This window comes from Halictus rubicundus, chromosome 12 (genome assembly GCF_050948215.1).
Source record: "Halictus rubicundus isolate RS-2024b chromosome 12, iyHalRubi1_principal, whole genome shotgun sequence".
Taxonomy (NCBI): domain Eukaryota; kingdom Metazoa; phylum Arthropoda; class Insecta; order Hymenoptera; family Halictidae; genus Halictus; species Halictus rubicundus.
Window position 1 is genome coordinate 2131651 of NC_135160.1, and position 21068 is coordinate 2152718.

At 40.7% G+C, this 21068-nt stretch overlaps 1 protein-coding gene and 1 long non-coding RNA gene across 3 annotated transcripts; one reads left to right on the top strand and one right to left on the bottom strand.

Annotated features, from left to right (window-relative positions):
- Positions 1 to 2004: 2004 nt before the first annotated feature.
- Positions 2005 to 6135, top strand: LOC143359493 (uncharacterized). Of its 2 annotated transcripts, none has more exons than XM_076797439.1 (3): positions 2005 to 2991; positions 3062 to 3685; positions 3921 to 6135. In XM_076797439.1, exons 1-2 carry the CDS (start codon positions 2799 to 2801, stop codon positions 3580 to 3582), a joined length of 714 nt encoding a protein of 237 aa, XP_076653554.1. In that variant the 5' UTR covers positions 2005 to 2798; the 3' UTR covers positions 3583 to 3685; positions 3921 to 6135. The 2 variants fall into 2 exon arrangements, with proteins under 2 accessions (XP_076653554.1, XP_076653555.1); XM_076797440.1 differs by having other exon boundaries at positions 3077 to 3685.
- Positions 6136 to 12909: 6774 nt separating this feature from the next.
- On the bottom strand, positions 12910 to 14729 carry LOC143359685 (uncharacterized). The gene is made up of 3 exons (XR_013083149.1): positions 14065 to 14729; positions 13762 to 14002; positions 12910 to 13452 (listed from the first exon to the last, which is right to left on the bottom strand). It is a non-coding gene; the product is annotated as an uncharacterized LOC143359685 (long non-coding RNA).
- Positions 14730 to 21068: the final 6339 nt, after the last annotated feature.

Sequence of the window (21068 nt, forward strand, 5' to 3'; positions counted from 1 at the left end):
ACGTTATTAATAATCATAGTTTTATCTCACTACGAAGAAAAATAATAATACTCGAGATGACTAAATCGATAATTTTATATACAGGGTGGCCCACATAACTCTGAACAGCTCAATATCTCGAAAACTATGCCATCGATTTTAAAGTTCTTAGTCTTAAATTGCATGGAACTGAAGGGCCTTTCTGACTACATAAACGTGAAGTGGCCTCCCTTCCCTTTTAACGGGGGAGGGGAGGTACCTTTATAATTTTAAATGGAACCCCCTATAAAACGTTACATATTTAGATTCTACAGGAAAAAACAAGTCAATTTTGTCTGAAACATTTTTTTGTCAGATACTTCCACGATGAGATATAACAGTTTGAAGTTTCGAGTTGTAGGTGCTCGAGTCCTTTACTTATTCGTGAAGAAATAAAATGTACTTTAAATTAAATGTTCAAAATGTCCACCACGGGCTTGTAAACATTTATTTACTCGAAACATCAAAGTTGTTCTAACATTTTTTAACATTTCAGGAGTCACTGAAGCGCAAGCGTCACGTATTCTTTGTTTCATATCCTCTTTTCTCGTCGGTGGTTCAAACATAACTTTGTCCTTTACATATCCCCATAAGAAAAAATCTAATGGTGTTAGATCGGGGGATCGAGGAGGCCATTGACGAGGTCCCCCACGACCTATACATTTGTTCCCAAATTTTTCGTTCAAAAATTGCCTGGTGATGATTGCAAAATGTGGAGGAGCGCCGTCTTGTTGGAACCACATTTCTCTTCTAACGTGCAGTGGCACATCTTCCAAAAGCGCAGGCAAATGATTTTTTAAGAAATCACAATAACTTGCAGATGTTACAGTTTCTTGAAAAAAATAAGGTCCAATCACAAAATCTCCTATTAGGCCACACGAAACATTTAAAGACCATCGATGTTGAAAGGGAACACATCGCATCCAATTTGGGTTTTCCACGGCCCAATAATGCAGATTATGTCTATTTACATGCCCTGAATTCATAAAAGTGGCTTCATCGGAAAAAAGTATTTTGCACAAAAAGTCATTTTCCACAACACCCTGCAGCCACTCACAAAATCTTACGCGGTGATCGTAATCTGCTATCGAAAGCTCTTGTGATAAAACCATGTGATATGGATGATACTTTTGCCGTTTCAAAATTCGTTGACTTGATGAACGACTAATACGACATACGCTAAATGGTAAAGTGAACTTTTCTTTCTGTGGAAAAGTGACCTTTTTCATCTAGTGTTCGGTTTCGAGACGTGACCGTAGCTTTGTAACAGCATTCGTTACGCCCGGCCCTCACGCCCTGTCATCTTCAAGGTCCGTGAGGGTCTGAGACACGCGTCGCAGCCCCTTGGGCCATCTGGTTCAGACCAGACACGGGTCCCACTGTTTTAGAAATACGAAATTTCGAAGAGGTACCGGACGTACAGCACTCAGGAGTCTCGTGTTCAAGGTCTGAACCCGATGGTCGTCCATCCACTCGGGACAAGGGGCCATAAATTTATACCACCATGTGCAGGCCACTCGGGTCTCTTCGTCACGCTGCACCGGGGTCCCGTCGTTCGAGAATTTTCCGAAGTTTCGGTGATTGACCAGAGGGTAAGGACTTCCACCTCTACCGTGGAGGACTGTCCGGAAGATCCGCCTCCCTCGGGTCAATCAACGAATGGGGATGAGTCTTTCGGGATTTTCGGGCCCATCCCTTGGAAAAGTTGGACACCAACGAGGTGGCCAGCAAACGGACCCCGGGGCAGTCTGTCTAAGTCTTCCATACGCAACAAACGCTCTCAGAGAAAACGTATTAGTCATCGCGTTATCTCACACACTTACAAGTCGCACACAACACAGAACAATCAATCGGATCCCGTTACCCAATATTAAATTGGCGGGTAACTTTTCGGCGACACGGGTACGCGACGCGTTCACATCGGTGAATCCGAGCTTTACGCCCTCGGGTGGATGTACGGTCGAGATCCGCGCGGCAGTAGTCGAAGTCGCATCGCAAAACATCTAGCGATCTGCGAAATTTAGTTTATAAGATTGTAAAATCGTCGTTGTAAGAAAGGGAGTCAGAAGGAAGCGTATTGAATTCCTTCTGGTCCTCGTGGTGAGACCTGGGCAATCCGTATTATTCTCTATTTGTAAGAACTACTTTGGGTTAGATTGGGATGGGCCAAGATGGGCCTTCAATGCTTCTCGGTGGCAACGGCATGGCTCTTCGTCCTGGAACATCTTCAGTTCCGCAGTGGTCGATCCAAGCTCGTGGTTCGAGTTGGCCCACTTGTCCAGCGGAAACCCTGCCGACTCCAGGATGTCGGTCAGCTGTCGACGGACTTCCCTCGCCTGCTGGACATTGTCTGCGCCGGACAAGATGTCGTCGACATAGGATTTGCGACGGAGAGCCCTTGCGCCAAGGGGGAATCGGCCTTCCTCATCCGACGCCAGTTGCTGCAACACCCTATGAGCGAGATACGGAGCAGGAGCGGTTCCATACGTTACGGTGGTCAACCTGAAATCAGATACCGCTTGTGCAGAGTCGTCTCTCCAGAGAATGCGCAGCCAATCTTGGTCGTCAGGATGGACTGAGATCTATCTGAACATCTTGACGATGTCCGTCGAGAATGCCACCCTGAAGAGGCGCCATGGTGTGATGATCGCCCAGAGGTCGCTCTGCAGCTTCGGTCCAGGCAACAACTCGTCGTTGAGGGACCGGCCTGCGATCGACGCAGCTGAGGCGTTGAAGACCACGCGGATCTTCTTCTTCCCATCAATCTCCTTCCATACTGCATGGTGCGGGATGTAGGAACCAGGATCTCGTTCCTGGAGAGGGGCATCTGCGAGGTCCATGTGCCCCAGGCGGCTGTACTCCCGCATGAAGGCCACGTAGTGGTTCCTGAGCTGCTAATCCCGTGCTCGTCTGGTCTCGGCGCTGAGGAGCATCCTGAATTCCCGTCGGTGGTCGCTCCTCCTCCCCTAAAAGGTAAACGATCAACATACCGACCGGTATGATCCCGAAACGTCGTGTCCTTGAACAGCTGTTCACATTTCAGGTCCTCCGGTGACAGCGGCTGAGACGACGGTACTTCCTCGATCTCCCAGAACCGTCGAAGATCGGGTAACGGCTCCTGGCAGCTCACGTGGTGGACACGGGTCTTCCTTACGGACGAGGTCTCCTCTCCAACGGGACCGATCAGCGTCCATCCAAACGGTGTTCGCACTGCGACTGATGTTCCGGCCGGTCCGACCTTTCGCTCCCGGAACAAAAGTCCGCAAACGTCGGCACCGAGAAGCACATCCACGTGCGCCGGGTTGGCAAATTCCGGATCGGCCAATGGCAGTCCTTGGATGTGGGACCAGTACTGCAGCACCACCTGCTTTGAGGGCGTGGGGGCGACCAAGGATTTGGTCACCAATGTCTCCAGATCCATCTGGAACCCAGGATCAATCGGGGAACGGAGGCTTACCTGGACTTCGGACCGAGCAGTCCCCACGGCGGTACCCTGGTAGCCCGTCAACGATACCCGCACCGCCCTTTTCCGCAGCCGTAGCGTTTGAGCGGCCCACTCGCTGAGGAAGGACGTCTCAGAGCCAGAATCAAGGAGGGCTCGTACCAGGAGAGTCTGGCCGTCTGGAGCCTCGAGCTGGACCTTTGCAGTGGCTAGAGGGATCCCCTGGTGAGTCTTCACAGCGTGGATGGCGGCTATCTCGACCGACTCCGAAGGTGTTCGATCCTCGACGACGTAGGCGTCGTGGATCGTCGTGTGGTGCTGCTGTCCGCAGACCCAGCACCGATTGGTAGAGGGGCATTGAGATAGTCGGTGTCCAGTCGCGAGGCACGAAAGACAGAGCCCTTTGGACACGACCAAGTCACGACGTTTCTCAGCCGATAACCCTTTATAACGCTTGCAGGATCCCATGGCGTGGTTTCCCGAGCAGAGTGAGCACGTGCGACCGCCCTTCCCCTTCGACTTCGTTTCCTCCACCTTGACGGCCAGCAGGTGACGGCTGACTGAGGCAGACCCACCACGACTGGAGAAACTGTCCGATTTCGAGGGTTGAGGCGACTCTAACCTTCGCATGGACGTGAGAGCGGTTCTCCAGGAAGTCTTCCAGCGCCTGAAATTCCGGTACGGCGGTAGGATCGACGAGGGTGGCCTCCCACGCTAACCGAGTCGTCTCGTCCAGCTTCTCCGTTGGCAGGAAAACGAACCATTCGTCCCACTCCTCAACGGGCTTTCCAAGTGCCTCGAATGACTGCTGTATCTGTCGAAAGTCGTCGACGAGACTGTGCAGCTTCTCCGGTCAGGCACGACTTGAGGTAATTGAGCTTCGACACCTTCGACAAACGGGCCTTGTTATGGACAGCCGCTTTAAACTGGTCCCGAAAGCTTTCCCACTGGAGGAGGTCGCCAGAAAAGGTCGGCAGGAGAAGTCTCGGCAGCTTCGTGTCTGACTCCGTATCCGGAACTGCACCTGTTGTGTTCGCGCGCGGTCGGCGAGGACAAAGAAGTCCGTTAGCGCGTTCAAATGTACGGGACCGTTGGAGGTCTAGTTGCACCTGCAATTTGCCCAAAATCTAGGGTATTCGAAGCACGGTCGACTAACGGGTGACGGATCCCTTAGCTTCTCGACGCTGCGCTTTCGCATCTGCGGATTCTGAACACGTTATCGCAACGGCACGCACGAGGGTCGAGATCCCTTGTTTCCGCGCGTATATTCGACGAACGTGAACGAATTCGATCCGGCTCGAAGGACCAATGTTTTAGATATACGGGCATTTACAAAATGAAACGTTACCGATACTCTAAGGTAGATGTAAAAAGCGGGGTACCGACGAAACGATTACGTAAATCTACACATAGGTGAGAACTCCGAAATCGAATGTCGTTTGTGCGTGTCAATAGACGAACTGAACGATCAGCTGGGCGCGTCGATCCACCGCATCCGCTCCCCACGCCGCGACGGCGAGGCCCGAGCTGCTCGATCCACCCTGGAGCTCGCGGGGAGCGGTGGAACGGTGCGGGGCCGACGGCGCGCCGGGCTGATCGACAGATCGAAGTCATATTTATTACTAGTTAAAATACATACAGAGTTAACACTTGAAGTGATATTTACAATAAAGATTTATAATAAAGTAAAATCTCGAACAAACATAAAAACATAAATTGACAATAATGCTCGATTCTCCATCTGCTTACATTGTAGGGTGTTGGTCGGTCAACGATAATTTACTGTAATAGCGACCTTACAATCATCTTATACTTTTTGTCAAAATTTCACTTTCTATTTAAATTAGTTTGTTATTGAAACTCATTAGTAGTTTTAAATAGTACTTGAAATACTTTAAGTGATATTGAAATGTGGGAATATTACAATTTGGAATATACAGGGGGAGAGATGGAAAAAGATAGGAAGTGCAAGGTACAACATGTGGTACGGGAGGGTGAAGGGAGAAGGGTTACCAGGGTACCTGAAGAAGGGGTGGGGAGAGAACATGTGGCAAAGGGTGGCCAGGTACAGGTTGGGAAACGAGATGAGAGGTGGAAAGTATTGGTTGGAGGAGGAGAAGAAAGTATGTAGGGTATGTGGGTGGGAGGAGGAAACGTGGGAGCACGTGTGGGAAGTGTGTATGGGAGGGGCTGAGGGGTGAGGTTGGCAGGGGATGGTGGGGGAAGTATTAGGGGATGAAGGAGAAGGAGAGGAATGGATGAGGAAGGTGGATGATTGGAGGAAGAGCATGAATGGAAGAGGTATAGGAGAGGAAGTATAAGGAGAGAATGCATAGGAATGGAGCGAAAGAGAGAGCAGCCGGAAGAGGAGGTCCAGGAGGCGGGAGAAGGATGGGTGAGGTGTAGGGATGGGGGAGATCAGAGAAGCATGTGGGTGTGAGAGAGGGAAAAATAAGAACGCGGCGGATATTAGTGTAAGATCGCTCTCTCTCTCTCTCTCTCTCTCTCTCTCTCTCTCTCTCTCTCTCTTCTCTGTGTGGCGTGTTTTTAAGATAAGTTTAGTTAAGTTAGGGTAAGTTAGGATAAGTCTAAGGTTAAGATTAGGGTAAGAGCGAGCGAAAGCGGGAGATGTAACTAAAATTGTAACCCCGAGGGGAATCAATAAATGATATACATACAATTTGGAATATTTCGTCGTTAAATAGCCTAGCCGGACGAGGTAGTAAAAAATGCCCCATTCGATTTTTGGTCAACTTTTTCCAATTAATTGCATGCAAAAATTTTGAAAAAACCTGACGAATTGCGGTTATTGATATTCATATTTGAGAATTTCTACATACGTTGTAACGCGCGCGCCAGTCTCTGACGGCTCTGTCCTCGTTATAGCATTCCTACACGGCTCCGAAAATTATTCGAAGTCGAATAAACCGCCGAATAAAGACACAGATGAAAATGAACACTTTATTCAACGCTAAAGATGAATCGCTCAACCCAATAAAAAATTATCTTTATTCGTCGAATAAATTCATTACGCGTGGAATAGAGATAACATAATTATTTTTATTTGACGCGTAACAAATCATTTTTTTATCTTTTATTCGCAGTTTGAAATGTCTATTTCAATAAAAATTTGCCCATCTTTGCTTCTACAATTATATTATTTTATATTATATTAATTCATCCACGTGATTCTCTCTCAAACTCTATACTATTCGGAATAGTATGTTAAATAAACGCTACTCTGGTTTTCAACATATTTCTGTTCCCACAGATCGATTCTTCGAACAATTATCTATAAAAAAAGTGTAAGGAAATAATGCTTGTTCATGAAATATTTTTAAATTACAAATTAAGGTATCTCATATGAAATTTGAAGTAGAAATTGATTTTCCTAAAATTATGCTTTAATCGTTTCTTACGTAAAATATTTTTACGAATTTTTTGTCCTTGATATTAGTTTTACTTTCAATATTTTAAATCTTAAAAAGCAACACTAAAAAAAATATCTGTTTAATTCGAATACGGTCGTCGGAGAATGTAACATTTGATAATCGATATGGTTCCGTGATGATCCACCTTCTCACCAATGAGAATTTCCTTAGTGGCCTTCTGTATCGACGAGTTACCGTCGTTGGCCTTCTGTTTCTTACTCCAACCAAAATCTATCCTAGAGGGCAGTAGAAATCACCGTATTTTTCGAGCGACACATTCTCCCGTAAGGCTGGCAGTCTTTATATTGTTACGTCCCGCGGTTGGTTACGCGATGGTAAAGACGCTTCGCGATTTTACCGCGGAGAGACGCTTCAAAATTACAACCATTTGGCTCACTCGACTCGTACGTTCGAAGTCTAGCCGGGTCCACGGTTCCACGTAGATATGTAGATATGCTACTCACCAACAGTCCTGGACAGATTGCAAGAAACAGAGACAGATGGGGCAGCCGTGCTCCCTCGGATTGGCTACGGAGAATAGGTCGGTGTCCTTGTCCCTCTTAGGTCGATGGCTCTCTCTCTCTGAAGATGTTGGTCCTGATGCTGCGCGGCCGCGAGATGGTGCAGACGTTCGCCGAATGGATTGGATTGTTAGACACGAGAGGGCGAAACAACTGGCGTAAATAGTGGTTACAACCGGCGCGACGCGGCACTCTCTTGCGCGGGATTGGCGGGTAATAAATGGCAGGATTTGAATGGTTAACACTAAATATATATATTCAAAGAAGTAGTTGGAATACAAAGACTCTTAATACTAAATATTGGAACAGCTAGATATAATAAGAGGTAGTAACGTTTGAAATGGAAACGCGAGATGTTGACGCGACCAGGTCGCGGGTGAAAACCGACTTCCTCGGGAATTGTCCAGACCTCTTTCGCTCGGAGATCGCGTGGAGGGGCGCGTGACGTATTACGCGTCGTAGTCTGGCTCGCTAGAGCGCGGTGACGTAATGTCACGCATCTTGGCGCGCCTCGGAGATGGGGAATACGGGACTTGGAATTCTATGTGATGTAATGTAGTGGCTATCTATATATTATACAACTTATGACCTAACGCGACATCTAGTTATAACCAAACACAACATCCCGACGGCGCGACATCCATTCAGAAGCTAACGCAACATGTCGATAGGCGTGACATCTAGTTATAACCTAGCGCAGCAACACGTCGGCAGACGTGACAATATATATCTCGTCGGTGACACGGTTCTGTTCCAGGAAAGACGACACGGTTCTGTTCCAGGAAAGACGACACGGTTCTGTGCCATGATAAGGCTAAGCAGATGTCAGCACTATATCGGGAACGCCGAAAACCCGGGCGTGAGCACTCTCCTATCCTCTCTGATATGATCTATATCTTCATTATCGTGGCCACATTCACATATTGTATAATTTGTAGGGAGTATAGTTGACTCCCTAGTGCATCCGCTAGGCGACGCAGTGAGCGCCAATACATAATAGCAGAACTCAAGGTGTCTAGGGATTTTCCCCTAGACCACAGTCTCTTTGAATCTGCCGCCGAGAGCAGATGCGAATAAAGTTTCTCTTGTCAACACTCACGAGTCTAGTTTCTTTCCTTCATCGTAGGTCCAATACCTACACAAGCCATAATAAAATTTTCTGTGCCGATACGCGTAGCAGTGATTTCCATCCAGTTTCCGGTTTCCCGGCGGTAGTAGGCCTCAGTCTGGCAATCCACTAGACCGTAAACCTACACAACTGGTTTTCTTACGCCCTCTACGCTGACGAACGATAAATGTTGGAACTAGATCCACAAAAATGATCAAATCTGTTCAAATACAAATGATTGACCAGTTACGTCACCGACGAGATATATATATATATAAGACTGCCATCCCCCGTGTTAAACTGCGAGTCTCAAAGTGGGTCCCAGGTGGGAACTTTTATTCGTTGTTCGAAATTTTTATTTAGATAAATATTTTGCCCAACTCTGGTCGGAGAATGTAACATTTGATAATCGATATGGGTCCGCGATGATTCACCTTCTCACCGATTAGAATTTCCTTAGTGGTCTTCTGCACCGACGAAATACCGTCGTTGGCCTTCTGTTTCTTACTCCAGCCAAAATCTATCCTAGAGGGCGGTAGAAATCACCGTATTTTTCGAGCGACACATTCTCCCGTAAGGCTGGCAGTCTTCCTAAATATCTGGTCGGTGTCCAGACAAAAAGATGATGCAGGTTCTGGTCCAGGCTAAAAATTAGTCTAGGGGGCAGCACTATACCGGGGACACTAAAATCCCGGGCATCAGCACTCTCATTTCATCTCTGCCGGCACTCTCATTTCATCTCTGCCGGACTCGGTCGACTAACCTCTTCTCCTCGGCAATCTCCTATTCCTGTCTCTTAGACAATTTCTCAAATTCTCAATAAAGTCTTTTTTGCCTTTCCCTATATTTTAAGTAAATATCTTCAGAGTCTCAAATAGCCGATCGCAGGTTAACAGTGCCTCAACAAGATCATTCATCGGACGCCTGGGCCCATGTGGCCCTAGGCTTGAGTGAAGCCATCATGACTTCCAAAAGTTCTACTCCCATGGGAACAAGCACGGCTGAATCTAACTCAAGTAATAAGAGAAAATCTGTAGACATGTTTCTCCCATCCCCTGGAATAGTAGGTAAGATTCAGGATAAAACGTCAGACTCTTCCTCTGCGAAGAGAAGACGCGAGCCTCCCATAGTCAATCTATATCCAACTTCACATAAAGGCCCGGCTTTTGTCTCCGCTATATTTGACAAAAATACGGTGAAAGAAAGGAATTCCCAGAATGCCCTTATGCTGGCCAAAGCTCTGAATAAAGTCAACCAAGGGGTAGAGGAAATCAGACCGGAAGGGTTTGGAAGGTTTTCAATCAAATTTAAATCATCTATTGAAGCAAACCAATTTATTAAAACTAACAAACCAGATCTTGAAGGGGTAAACACTTTTATACCCAAATTCAGGACTACCAGAAGAGGTATCATCAAAGGCTGGTCTACTGATTGCGAATTAGAAGACATAATTAATCATTCTGACTCTCCAGTTCCTATTCTGAATGCACGTAGGCTTAATAGGAGAATTAAAGACTCTCAAAACGGGAATTGGTCGTGGGTTCCAAGTGAGTCAGTCGTTCTTACCTTTGAGGGTACCGTATTACCAGACAATATCAAATTATACAACCTCATTCTCACACCGGTCGAGCTTTACATTGAACCTATCAAAATCTGCTATGGTTGCTTTCAATTTGGTCATACCAACAAATTCTGCCGGAGTCCAAAAATATGTAGAAATTGTGGGTCAGTAGGTCATAACCTATTGGATTGTCCAAATAAGGATTCGCCATCCTGCGTACACTGTAAGGAAAATCACCCTACTCTTCATCCAGACTGTACTGCCCTGAAATCTAAGAGAGAAATTAACACAAAAATGAATTTATTAAACATTAGCTTCTTCGAAGCCCGTCAACTAGTTTTGGGTAACTCCAGGATTTCTTCCAGATCTCAGTTTGCAGCGACCAAAGAAAACTTCCCCCCACTTAAAATTAAAAGTCAAGCAGATATCGTTAACTTAAAGTCAATTGGCGGTCAACAAAGCCCTTCTTCCTCTCCCTCCGTTTGGACTCAGTCCGCTCCCTCCATCTCCCCAATAAACTCCACCAGAAAACCCCCTAATCTATCCTCCAGTCTTCTCAATGCATCCAGATTATGCTCTTCAATGAAGGATTATTCATCCAAACCGATTCAATCCTCCTCTTCCCCCTCTGCACTTATCAATAAAAAATTGCCTAATTCTCCCTTATCCTCCTCCCTTCCTCCATCTTCACCCACACCTTCTAACTCGAACTCAACTCTCGATTTACAGCCTCCCCCAAACAGAAAAATCACTCAGGTCTCAATTAAACAATATAAGCCTTCTATATCGTTGAAAAAAACTAATATATCTTGATTTCTAAACATTTTATTATGGATAACCCCCTTAGAATCACACTTTGGAATTGTAGGAGCATTCTAAGTAAGAAAGTTGAGATCACTAGCTTAGCTGCTAGATCAGATATTATAGTATGTACAGAAACTTGGCTCAATCCACAATTAAAATTCTCTGTCGCAGGATTTAACATAGTCAGGAAGGATCGCCTTGTTGGCAAGGGAGGCGGCATTGCCATCCTCATTGCCAAAGACCTTAAGTACGATATTTTGAATTCTATTGTACATAACGACCCTCATACAGAAACCTGTTGTGTTCAGATTACGAACACTGAATGTAAGATAGTCTTAGCAGCATGTTACAGACCCCCTTTCGGTAGATTATCCACTGTCCACTGGGAATCCTTTGTCCAAAATATCAAAGACATTGGTCCGTTTTTAATAATGGGGGACTTCAATGCTCACCACCCAGAATGGAATTGCTCCAAAATAGATGGACCGGGCAGAAACCTTCTTCAAGCGATTGACAACCACAACATAGACATATTGAACTATAACCTATCCTCCCACTATGATATGCGTAACAACACCTCAAGCAATCTTGATCTTATACTGGCCCCTAGAAGTCTCTCAGATTCCCTGTTCATAGCACAGGAAGAAGATCCACTCGGTTCTGACCACTTTCCTCTTCTCATCAAACTTAAAACCTCTAGACACCTTTACTCCAAGTTAACCAACAGATTATCCTCCACAAGAACCGACTGGGAAAAATATAGTAACCTTATGGATAACCACATTGAGTCAGCTCTTCGTCAAGGAGAAACTTCAGTTCTTGAGAATTACACCTGGTTTTCAGAATGTATGAGAGACTCTATTCTCGAATGTTCCCCTCGCAGGAAGCATGTCCTCAACCACCTTCACAGGAATCCTGTCCCATGGTGGGACCCAGAATGTGACAAAGCGGTAAGACTGAGAAAGGCTCTTTTCAAAAAATGGAAACACCAGTCCTCCTCTCTGAATTGGGATAATTACAAAAGACAAGTAGCCATCACCAAGAAGCTCCTTCAAAAGAAAAAAAGAGATAATTTTAGAGACTTCGCTTCCAGCCTATCACATAGGACCTCTATATCTCATCTATGGAACCACATAAAGATTTTAAAAAACAAATGGACTCTTACGAGAAGCACAGAAGTTGTAGATTCAGATTTCATCAACCTTCAAAAACAGGTGGCTATAAATAAAATATCCCCGCCGTGGGTCCCTGTCAATCCTTCAATCAATCTGGTAGTCTCTCCTAATCAATTCTTGGACTCTCCTTTCAACTTAGTGGAATTCAACTGTGCAATAGAACGAGCCAACCCTAATTCATCTCCCGGTCTGGACGGATTAGATTATAAATCGATTAAATACCTTTCCACCAAATGTAGACTTTACCTGTTAGATATTTACAACGAAATCTTTCAATCAAAAAGGATACCAGAAGAATGGATCAGGAGCCAGATCCTGCTTATTAAAAAGTCAGATAATAAAAGTTTCCGACCCATTTCCCTGACATCTTGTATGTGCAAAATTATGGAAAGAATGATCAATAATAGATTACAGTGGTGGTGTGAAAGTACCAATCGGATACCTCATTCCCAATCTGGATTCAGGAAAGGACGATCATGCATTGACAACATCTTTAACCTTTCTGCTTACATTAGAACAGGATTTGCTCTCAAACAAGTTACATCGGCTGCATTCCTAGATATCTGTTCGGCTTATGACAACGTTCAATGGAATATTCTTTTGAAAAAACTCTGTGAAATAGGTATTCCTATTAATACTCTGAGCTTTATAGCCAATTGGTCTTACTGCCGTTTTGCTAGCTCTCCAAGCTTCCAAGGAGTGAGGACAATATACAAAGGCCTGCCACAAGGCGGGGTATTAAGCCCTTTGCTGTATAACCTTTACGTGGCCGATATATTTAAAGGTGTCCCTAAGGAAGTCCACATATCCCAGTTTGCTGATGACATCGCCCTTTACTTTCGTAACTATGCTTTAAATGATGCTAAAAGATCTATCGAAAAGGCTCTAAAAGAGGTTAACAGAAATTTAGTTAAAATAGGACTCGATCTTTCTTTAGAGAAAACCAACTTTATGGTTTTCAACAATAGAAATATGCCTATTGGCCGCACCCTTTTCCAAGTAGGTCAGCTCCTGATACCAGATTCAGACAATGTAAAGTTTTTGGGGATTCATCTAGATCCCAGGCTATCCTTCGAAACCCATATTCTCTATCTTCACAAAAGATGCTCCTCCACAATGAACATTATTAAATTTTTAAGAGGCGTTTGGTGGGGCGCCCACCCGGAAACTCTTATTCTTCTTTACAAGTCTCTAATCAGATCTAGACTTGATTACGCGGCTCATGTTTACTTCCCTAGCAATCTGTCATTGATCTCCAAACTTGAATCGATTCAGGCTCGCGCTATCAAACTGTCCCTGGGTCTCAGAATGTCATCTCCAACAAATGTTGTTCTATCTGAATCCAAAATTCCTTATCTTCAAAACAGAGCTTCATACCTAGGAAAATCCCATCTAACGAAAATCATTTCCAATGTCAACCACATCTCCAATAGATATATCAAAGATCTATTGGAGGCTATTTCCTTAGACCCTAACAATTCGGCCCTTGGAAAGTCTAAGATCCTCGTTAAATGCATATTAGAAACTCAAAATGTTAACGACATTTGTCACAAAGCTTCCAACTTTCCATGCATAACCTCATCTTATAATTCCACAACTTATCAAGCTCCGTGTGATCTCAACTTAGGTCGCATTTTACAAAGATCCCCAGCACCCAACACCGAATTCATTGAGTATATTGGAAATCATTATAACAATCACCTATGCATATTTACGGATGGATCCAAAGTGAAAGGTGGGATATCGACAGGAGCAGCAGTTGTCTGCCTGGAGAAACAGACATATCTCCCTATTAGTATTAATCCGACAGCTTCTGTCTTCACAGCAGAGTGTGCAGCTATTTCTCAGGCCATAGACATCTTTTACTATAGCGAAAGGCCATTAGCAATCTGCTCAGACTCTCTCAGTGCTATAATAAGTCTTCAGAGCCCCACTATGAGCTCTAAAACAAATTTTCATATCGTAGACATTAAACACAAAATTATTGATTTGGCCTCTGCACACCACAATGACAAACATGTTATATTTATCTGGATTCCCTCTCATTGTGGGATACAAGGGAATGAATTAGCTGACCAACTTGCTAAAGAGGCCACCAATAAGCCTCACTCACCCCTACACAAGATCCCCTACACAGATTTTAGAGATTTACATAAGGAAGATATGTGGAAAGAATTCTTGGCTCATCTTAGTTCAATATTTAATAACAAAGGTGTTCTTTATTGGCAAAAATTCTTCAAACCTCAAAAATCACCTTGGTATAGCGGTTACGATCTGCCAAGAGATTTTATAGTTCGATTTGGTAGAATGAGAACAAACCATGTTAATACCCGAGAATCTCTGGCGAGATTTAAGATGGTTCCTGATTCATCTTGTGAGTGTTCTCATCCCGTTCAAGATATTGACCATCTCTTATGGCATTGTCCCCTGCGTTCTAAAGGAAGACAGGAAATGATTCAAAGTTTGATATCCATCGTCAATACCAATCCCGTTTCGATCGATATCTTCCTTAATAATGTAAATATAAAAGCCTTGTATATAATCAGAGACTTCTGTATGATTAACAATATCAATGTTTAACAGAGAGGATGTATTAGTTAGTATCTCTGAGTTAGTCTTTTTATAGTTGTTAATTTTTAACATGTTTGTTAGTTAGTAAGAGTATGTTTTTACAAATGCGGATGTATGTATGTGTTTTCGTGCGCTTATGGATGTACTCAGTTTTGCATTATAATATATGAATTATTTGATTAGATGTAGAAGTGACATTTCCAATTTTATAATTAATTAGTCTTAGGTCAATATTTTTTGAATGTATGCGGAATAATTGTTGTATGAGAGGCGTATTGTCTGTTACTTATTATCAGCACTAATTTCTTTATGTATGTCCGCTGATAGGCCAGAACTGGCCTAATGCGTAATAAATAAAAAAAAAATTTCATCTCTGCCGGTACCAGAGAGAGCTGTAACACGCTGAGCAGGATCAGAGCCAATCATTACAACTTAGCAAGTTCCCTAGCTAGGAAAAATTATATAAATTATACAACATGTGAATATGGCCACGATAATGAAGTTATAGATCATATCATATAGAGTTGTCCTATTTACACAGGGAAAAAGAGGAAAGTTAATGAGAACCTTTGCTAAAAAGGATATAGAACTAGAAGAGGAAGTTATTAGTATATTAAAAAAGATAGACGAGTCCATTTTGAGGGCAATAGCAGTATTTTTAACACAAATAGACAGAGCAATCTAAACGTACCTCTAGAGAAGAGAAAACGAAAATTGGAGTACAAGTATTATTTCTTAGTTCAGAGCATTTGTTATATTTCTATATATTTTATATATGTTTGGGTAGATGCGCGGATTATTGGTGTTGAATATTGATTATATAATGGATAAAATAAGGTGAAAGGAGTATATTGCACATGTATTTACATTTATAATATATAAGTAATTAGATTAACAATAATATGTAAGGACCGTTTTTTGTAGTGGGCAGATAGAGCTCCGGCTCTCCAACGCCATCTTTGTAGGATATATATAAAGGGAAGAATAAACCATAAACCATAAACCATTGTTATGTTGGTGCATATAAGATGACCAAATTTAGAATAAAGCTCTTAGTTATTAATATCTTCAATTCATATGTCAACGAGAAAATCGGTCGAATTTTACTTAACATTTGTTAAAAATGTGGGGATCTTTGCGCCACAAGATAAAATCCCCTAGGCACGCGCTTAAGGCTTTTCGAATTTTATTAGTGTCCGGGTACCGGTACCAAAGAGGTGGTCTCATCGGCGTTGAAGAAAGCCGAAGGACGCTAACGTCGCGAACACAACATAAAGTCAAAACGAAAGAATATTTGTATTTTCTACTGGAACTTTGTGAAAAGTCTTATAAATATATGAATTACCAACATTACTACGATAGAAGAAATGATTCATACGTAATACATTTTTGGAATTTTAAAGGGATAAGTGAAGACGAAATCAAGAAAATGTTTTCCGTTTATGGCTCCGCGACTATAAAGGGTTCAGGTGGTCAATTTGGTTTCTATTTTATACGATATAAAAATTTAGAAGACACCTTAAATTGCCTAAATGGCTTCAAGGGTCATAAGAGCATTAAGATATTACCACATAAAAACAAAATTAACAACAAACCTAAGAACAAGAAACATACCAATAATAAATGGAAACCTGGGAAAGTAAAACTAATCAATCTCTCGAATTCTGAAGAAGCAATTCGAAGCAAATGAAAATTTATGATAATGTGGTCAGTAAAATAGGCAGTGGTTGTGACAACTCTATTGGATCAAGGTCAACGAAGATAGTACAGATGAACAAAAGAAGGTCTGAAATTTCGATCAGCTCTGAAATTGCTGACCAGACTACAAAGACATTAGAGAGTGCATTTGAGGAAGATGAAATTCCTTCCTTGGTCCACAGAAATAAAAAAACCATTATTCCAGCTCAAGAAGTGATTATAGCCAATATCGATACCAGTGTAGAGCTAAAGGAGATATTAACTCTTTTCAATGATTATCGTCCGATCGCCAAACTTTCATCAAGTGAGTACCATACTCTGGAATTAGGTACATTCATGCTTATTTCACGACAGTCAGTGATGCATTAGCAATCAAAAAGAAAGGTGATAAGTATCTCTTGCATGAACATATTCTTATTGTTCTGAGACCAGAGATGTTGATAAAGGAAGCAATTTATATGTAAATGGTTACATTAAGCTTCACGGTTAAATTATATTTCTTTAACTGTGAAGGACATTCTCAATTGTATTAAATGTATTGTGAAATTACATGGCATGTTTTTAAACTTATACAAGAAATGTGTAATTTGTGAAGTGTTGTGTCAATTCATGTATTAAATTATAATTCATGACTTTTTAAATTACAAATTGAATAGCTTGAAGCGTTCTCTATGACAAAACAAACACCTACGCAAGTGATCAATATACCCTAACCAAAGTACTATGGTAAATGTCCCAGTGGCTGACCATGTACCGGCAGAGGTGAAATGAGAGTGCTCGCGCCCGAGATTTTAGTGTCCCCGGTATAGTGCTGCCCCCTAAACTAATTTTTAGCCTGGACCAGAACCTGCATCATCTTTTTAGCCTGGACACCGACCAGATATTTAGAAAGACTGCCAGCCTTACGGGAGAATGTGTCGCTCGAAAAATACGGTGATTTCTACTGCCCTCTAGGATAGATTTTGGTTGGAGTAAGAAACAGAAGGCCAACGACGGTAACTCGTCGATACAGAAGGCCACTAAGGAAATTCTCATTGGTGAGAAGGTGGATCATCACGGAACCATATCGATTATCAAATGTTACATTCTCCGACGAACGTATTCGAATTAAACAGATATTTCTTTTAGTGTTGCTTTTTAAGATTTAAAATATTGAAAGTAAAACTAATATCAAGGACAAAAAATTCGTAAAAAATTTTTACGTAAGAAATTATTAAAGCATAATTTTAGGAAAATCAATTTCTACTTCTTTCATATGAGATACCTTAATTTGTAATTTAAAAATGTTTCCTGAACAAGCATTATTTCCTTACACTTTTTTTATAGATAATTGTTCCAAGGATCGATCTGTGGGAACAGAAATATGTTGAAAACCAGAGTAGCGTTTATTTAACGTACTATTCCGAATAGTATAGAGTTTGAGAGAGAATCACGTGGATGAATTAATATAATATAAAATAATATAATTGTAGAAGCAAAGATGGGCAAATTTTTATTGAAATAGACATTTCAAACTGCGAATAAAAGATAAAAAAATGATTTGTTACGCGTCAAATAAAAATAATTATGTTATCTCTATTCCACACGTAATGAATTTATTCGACGAATAAAGATAATTTTTATAAAGTGTTCATTTTCATCTGTGTCTTTATTCGGCGGTTTATTCGACTTCGAATAATTTTCGGAGCCGTGTAGGAATGCTATAACGAGGACAGAGCAGTCAAAGACTGGCGCGCGCGTTACAACGTATGTAGAAATTCTCAAATATGAATATCAATAACCGCAATTCGTCAGGTTTTTTCAAAATTTTTGCATGCAATTAATTGGAAAAAGTTGACCAAAAATCGAATGACGCAACGGCCATTCAAAAATGTTGAAGGGCATTTTTGACTACCTCGTCCGGTTAGGCTATTTAACGACGAAATATTCCAAATTGTAATATTCCCACATATCAATATCATTTAAAATATTTCAAGTACTATTTAAAACTATTAATGAGTTTCAATAACAAACTAATTTAAATAGAAAATGAAATTTTGACAAAAAGTATAAGATGATTGTAAGCTCGCTATTACAGTAAATTATCGTTGACCGACCAACACCCTACAATGTAAGCAGATGGAGAATCGAGCACTATTGGCAATTTATGCTTTTATGTTTTTAATTAGAACAATATTGTTAATACGAATGAGTTGTAGAGCTTATCCCGATCAAAAGGAGCCCAAACACGACATCGTTTGGACTGTCTTTAATGAGATTGTAATTTTTATCGTAACATTACGTATCAGTCAAACTTGTTCGATTATACTCGAATTTGACCTCATTTTCATCAGGAAAATCCCCTCCATTCGCTCGTCACAATTTTATAAGGGTACATTGAAAAATCTAAAAGTTTAAACTTTCATTCTTGCGCCATTCTCCATCCGCTTACATTGTATGTCGTCTGTCATCGCTGGGTCTTTGAAGCTCGGCGCTCGGCAAAAGTTATTCGAAGATTTATTCGAAGCATTCGAATAAAAGATACAAATAAAAGATGAAAAAATTATTCGACCTTTGAATTAGGGCTGTTACTTTTCCGAAGCTTCGACACTTCGAACCTTCGATTAGTTTCCAGTTAACGGATAAAAGGAATAAATTTTCATAATTTGTTTCTATATTCACCATCTGAATTATTTCATTAATTTATTGTTAAGATAATATATTTATTATTTGAATTATCATTTCGATAGTTCACTGATGAAATAATTGTTTAAATAAATAAATTGTTACAATTTGTTTCTATATTCATTATTTGAATTGTTATTTCAATTATTTATTGTTAAAATAATGGTTTAAATGAATAAATTTTCAAATTTTGTTTCTACATACATTATGTGAATTATTTCAATATTTCATTGTTAAAATAATTATTTAAAGAATGTACAAGTATTTACATAATGAATATAGAAACACATTTCTATAGATTATAAAAATTTCCGTAGATTATAAATTTTTATACTCTATAGAAATGTATTCCTATATTAATCATGTAAATACGTGTACATTGTCTAAACAGTTATTTGAACAATAAATTATTGAAATAATTCAAATAATGAATATAGAAACATATTGTGAAAATTTATTTATTTAATAAGTTATTTTAACATTAAATAATTGAAATAATAATTCAAATAATTAATATAGAAACAAATTGTAAAAATTTATTTATTTAAACAATTATTTTATCAGTGAACTATCGAAATGATAATTCAAATAATAAATATATTATCTTAACAATAAATTATTGAAATAATTCAGATGGTGAATATAGAAACAAATTATGAAAATTTATTCCTTTTATCCGTTAACTGGAAACGAATCGAAGGTTCGAAGTTTCGAAGTGTCGAAGTTTCGAACCTTCGAATTTTCTGAAAACGAAGCTTCGATATTCGAAGCTTCGAAGCTTCGAAATCTTCGGCCTTCGAAGCAAAGTAACAGCCCTAGTTTGAATAAATCCGCTTCGAATAAAAAAAATTATCTTTTTTCGTCGGATAAATTCTCGTCGAATAAAATTATTTATTCGATACTCGTCGAATAACGATACTTTTTTTATTCGAACCTTCGAAGAACGAATAAAAATTTTTTTATCTTTTGCTACATAATGCACATATGATTTATATAACAATATAATATTTATATAATAATTATTGTTCAAAGCAATATAGTTAATTAATAATAGCAACAAAATTATGTCATCCTATAACAATAACAATACAGTTCTGAACAATGAATTTATTCGCGTATACGTACAGTTCCATTCATTTGTTATTTATACCCAACATAAAGTGTAACTAATAATAATCGAAATTAGTATTTGAAATCGTATTACTGAAATTTCGATCAGCTCCGAAATTGCTGACCAGTCTTCAAAGACAATGGAGAGTACATTTCACGAAGATGAAATTCCTTCCTTGGTCTACAGAAATAAAAAAACCATTACTCCAGCTCAAGAGGTGATTATAGCCAATATCGATCCCAGTGAAAAGTCTTATACAAATATGAATTACGAACATTGCTACGATAGAAGAAATGATTCATATGTCATACATTTCCCGAATTTTAACGGGATAAGTGAAGACGAACTCAAGAAAATGTTTTCCGTTTATGGCCCTGCGACTATACAGGGTTCAGGTGGTCAATTTGGTTTATATTTTATACGATATAAACATTTAGAAGACACCATAAATTGCCTAAATGGCTTCAAGGGTCATAAGAGCATTAAGATATTACCACATAAAAACAAAATTAACAACAAACCTAAGAACAAGAAACATACCAATAATAAATGGAAACCTGGGAAAATAAAACTAATCAATCTCTCCAATTCTGAAGAAGCAATTCAGAAGCAATCGGGTTATCATAATGTGGTCAGTAAAATAGACAGTGGTTGTGACACCTCTATTGGATCAACGTCAACGAAGATAGTACAGATGGACAAAAGAAGGTCTGAAATTTCGATCAGCTCTGAAATTGCTGACCAGACTACAAAGACAATGGAGAGTACATTTAACGAAGATGAAATTCCTTCCTTGGTCTACAGAAATAAAAAAACCATTATTCCAGCTCAAGAGTTGATTATAGCCAATATCGATCCCAGTGTAGAGCTAAAAGAGATATTAACTCTTTTGAATGATTATCATGCGATCGCAGTAACAGGCATCAAGCGAGTACCATACACTGAAATTAGTTAGGTGATGTAT

Excerpts from the sequence above, each read along its gene's own strand:
- LOC143359493 (XM_076797439.1), top strand. The coding sequence starts at position 2,799 with ATGGTGCGGGATGTAGGAACCAGGATCTCGTTCCTGGAGAGGGGCATC. Across the intron at positions 2,992-3,061 it reads CGCTCCTCCTCCCCTAAAAG|GTCCTCCGGTGACAGCGGCT; the intron begins GTAAACGATCAA and ends TTCACATTTCAG.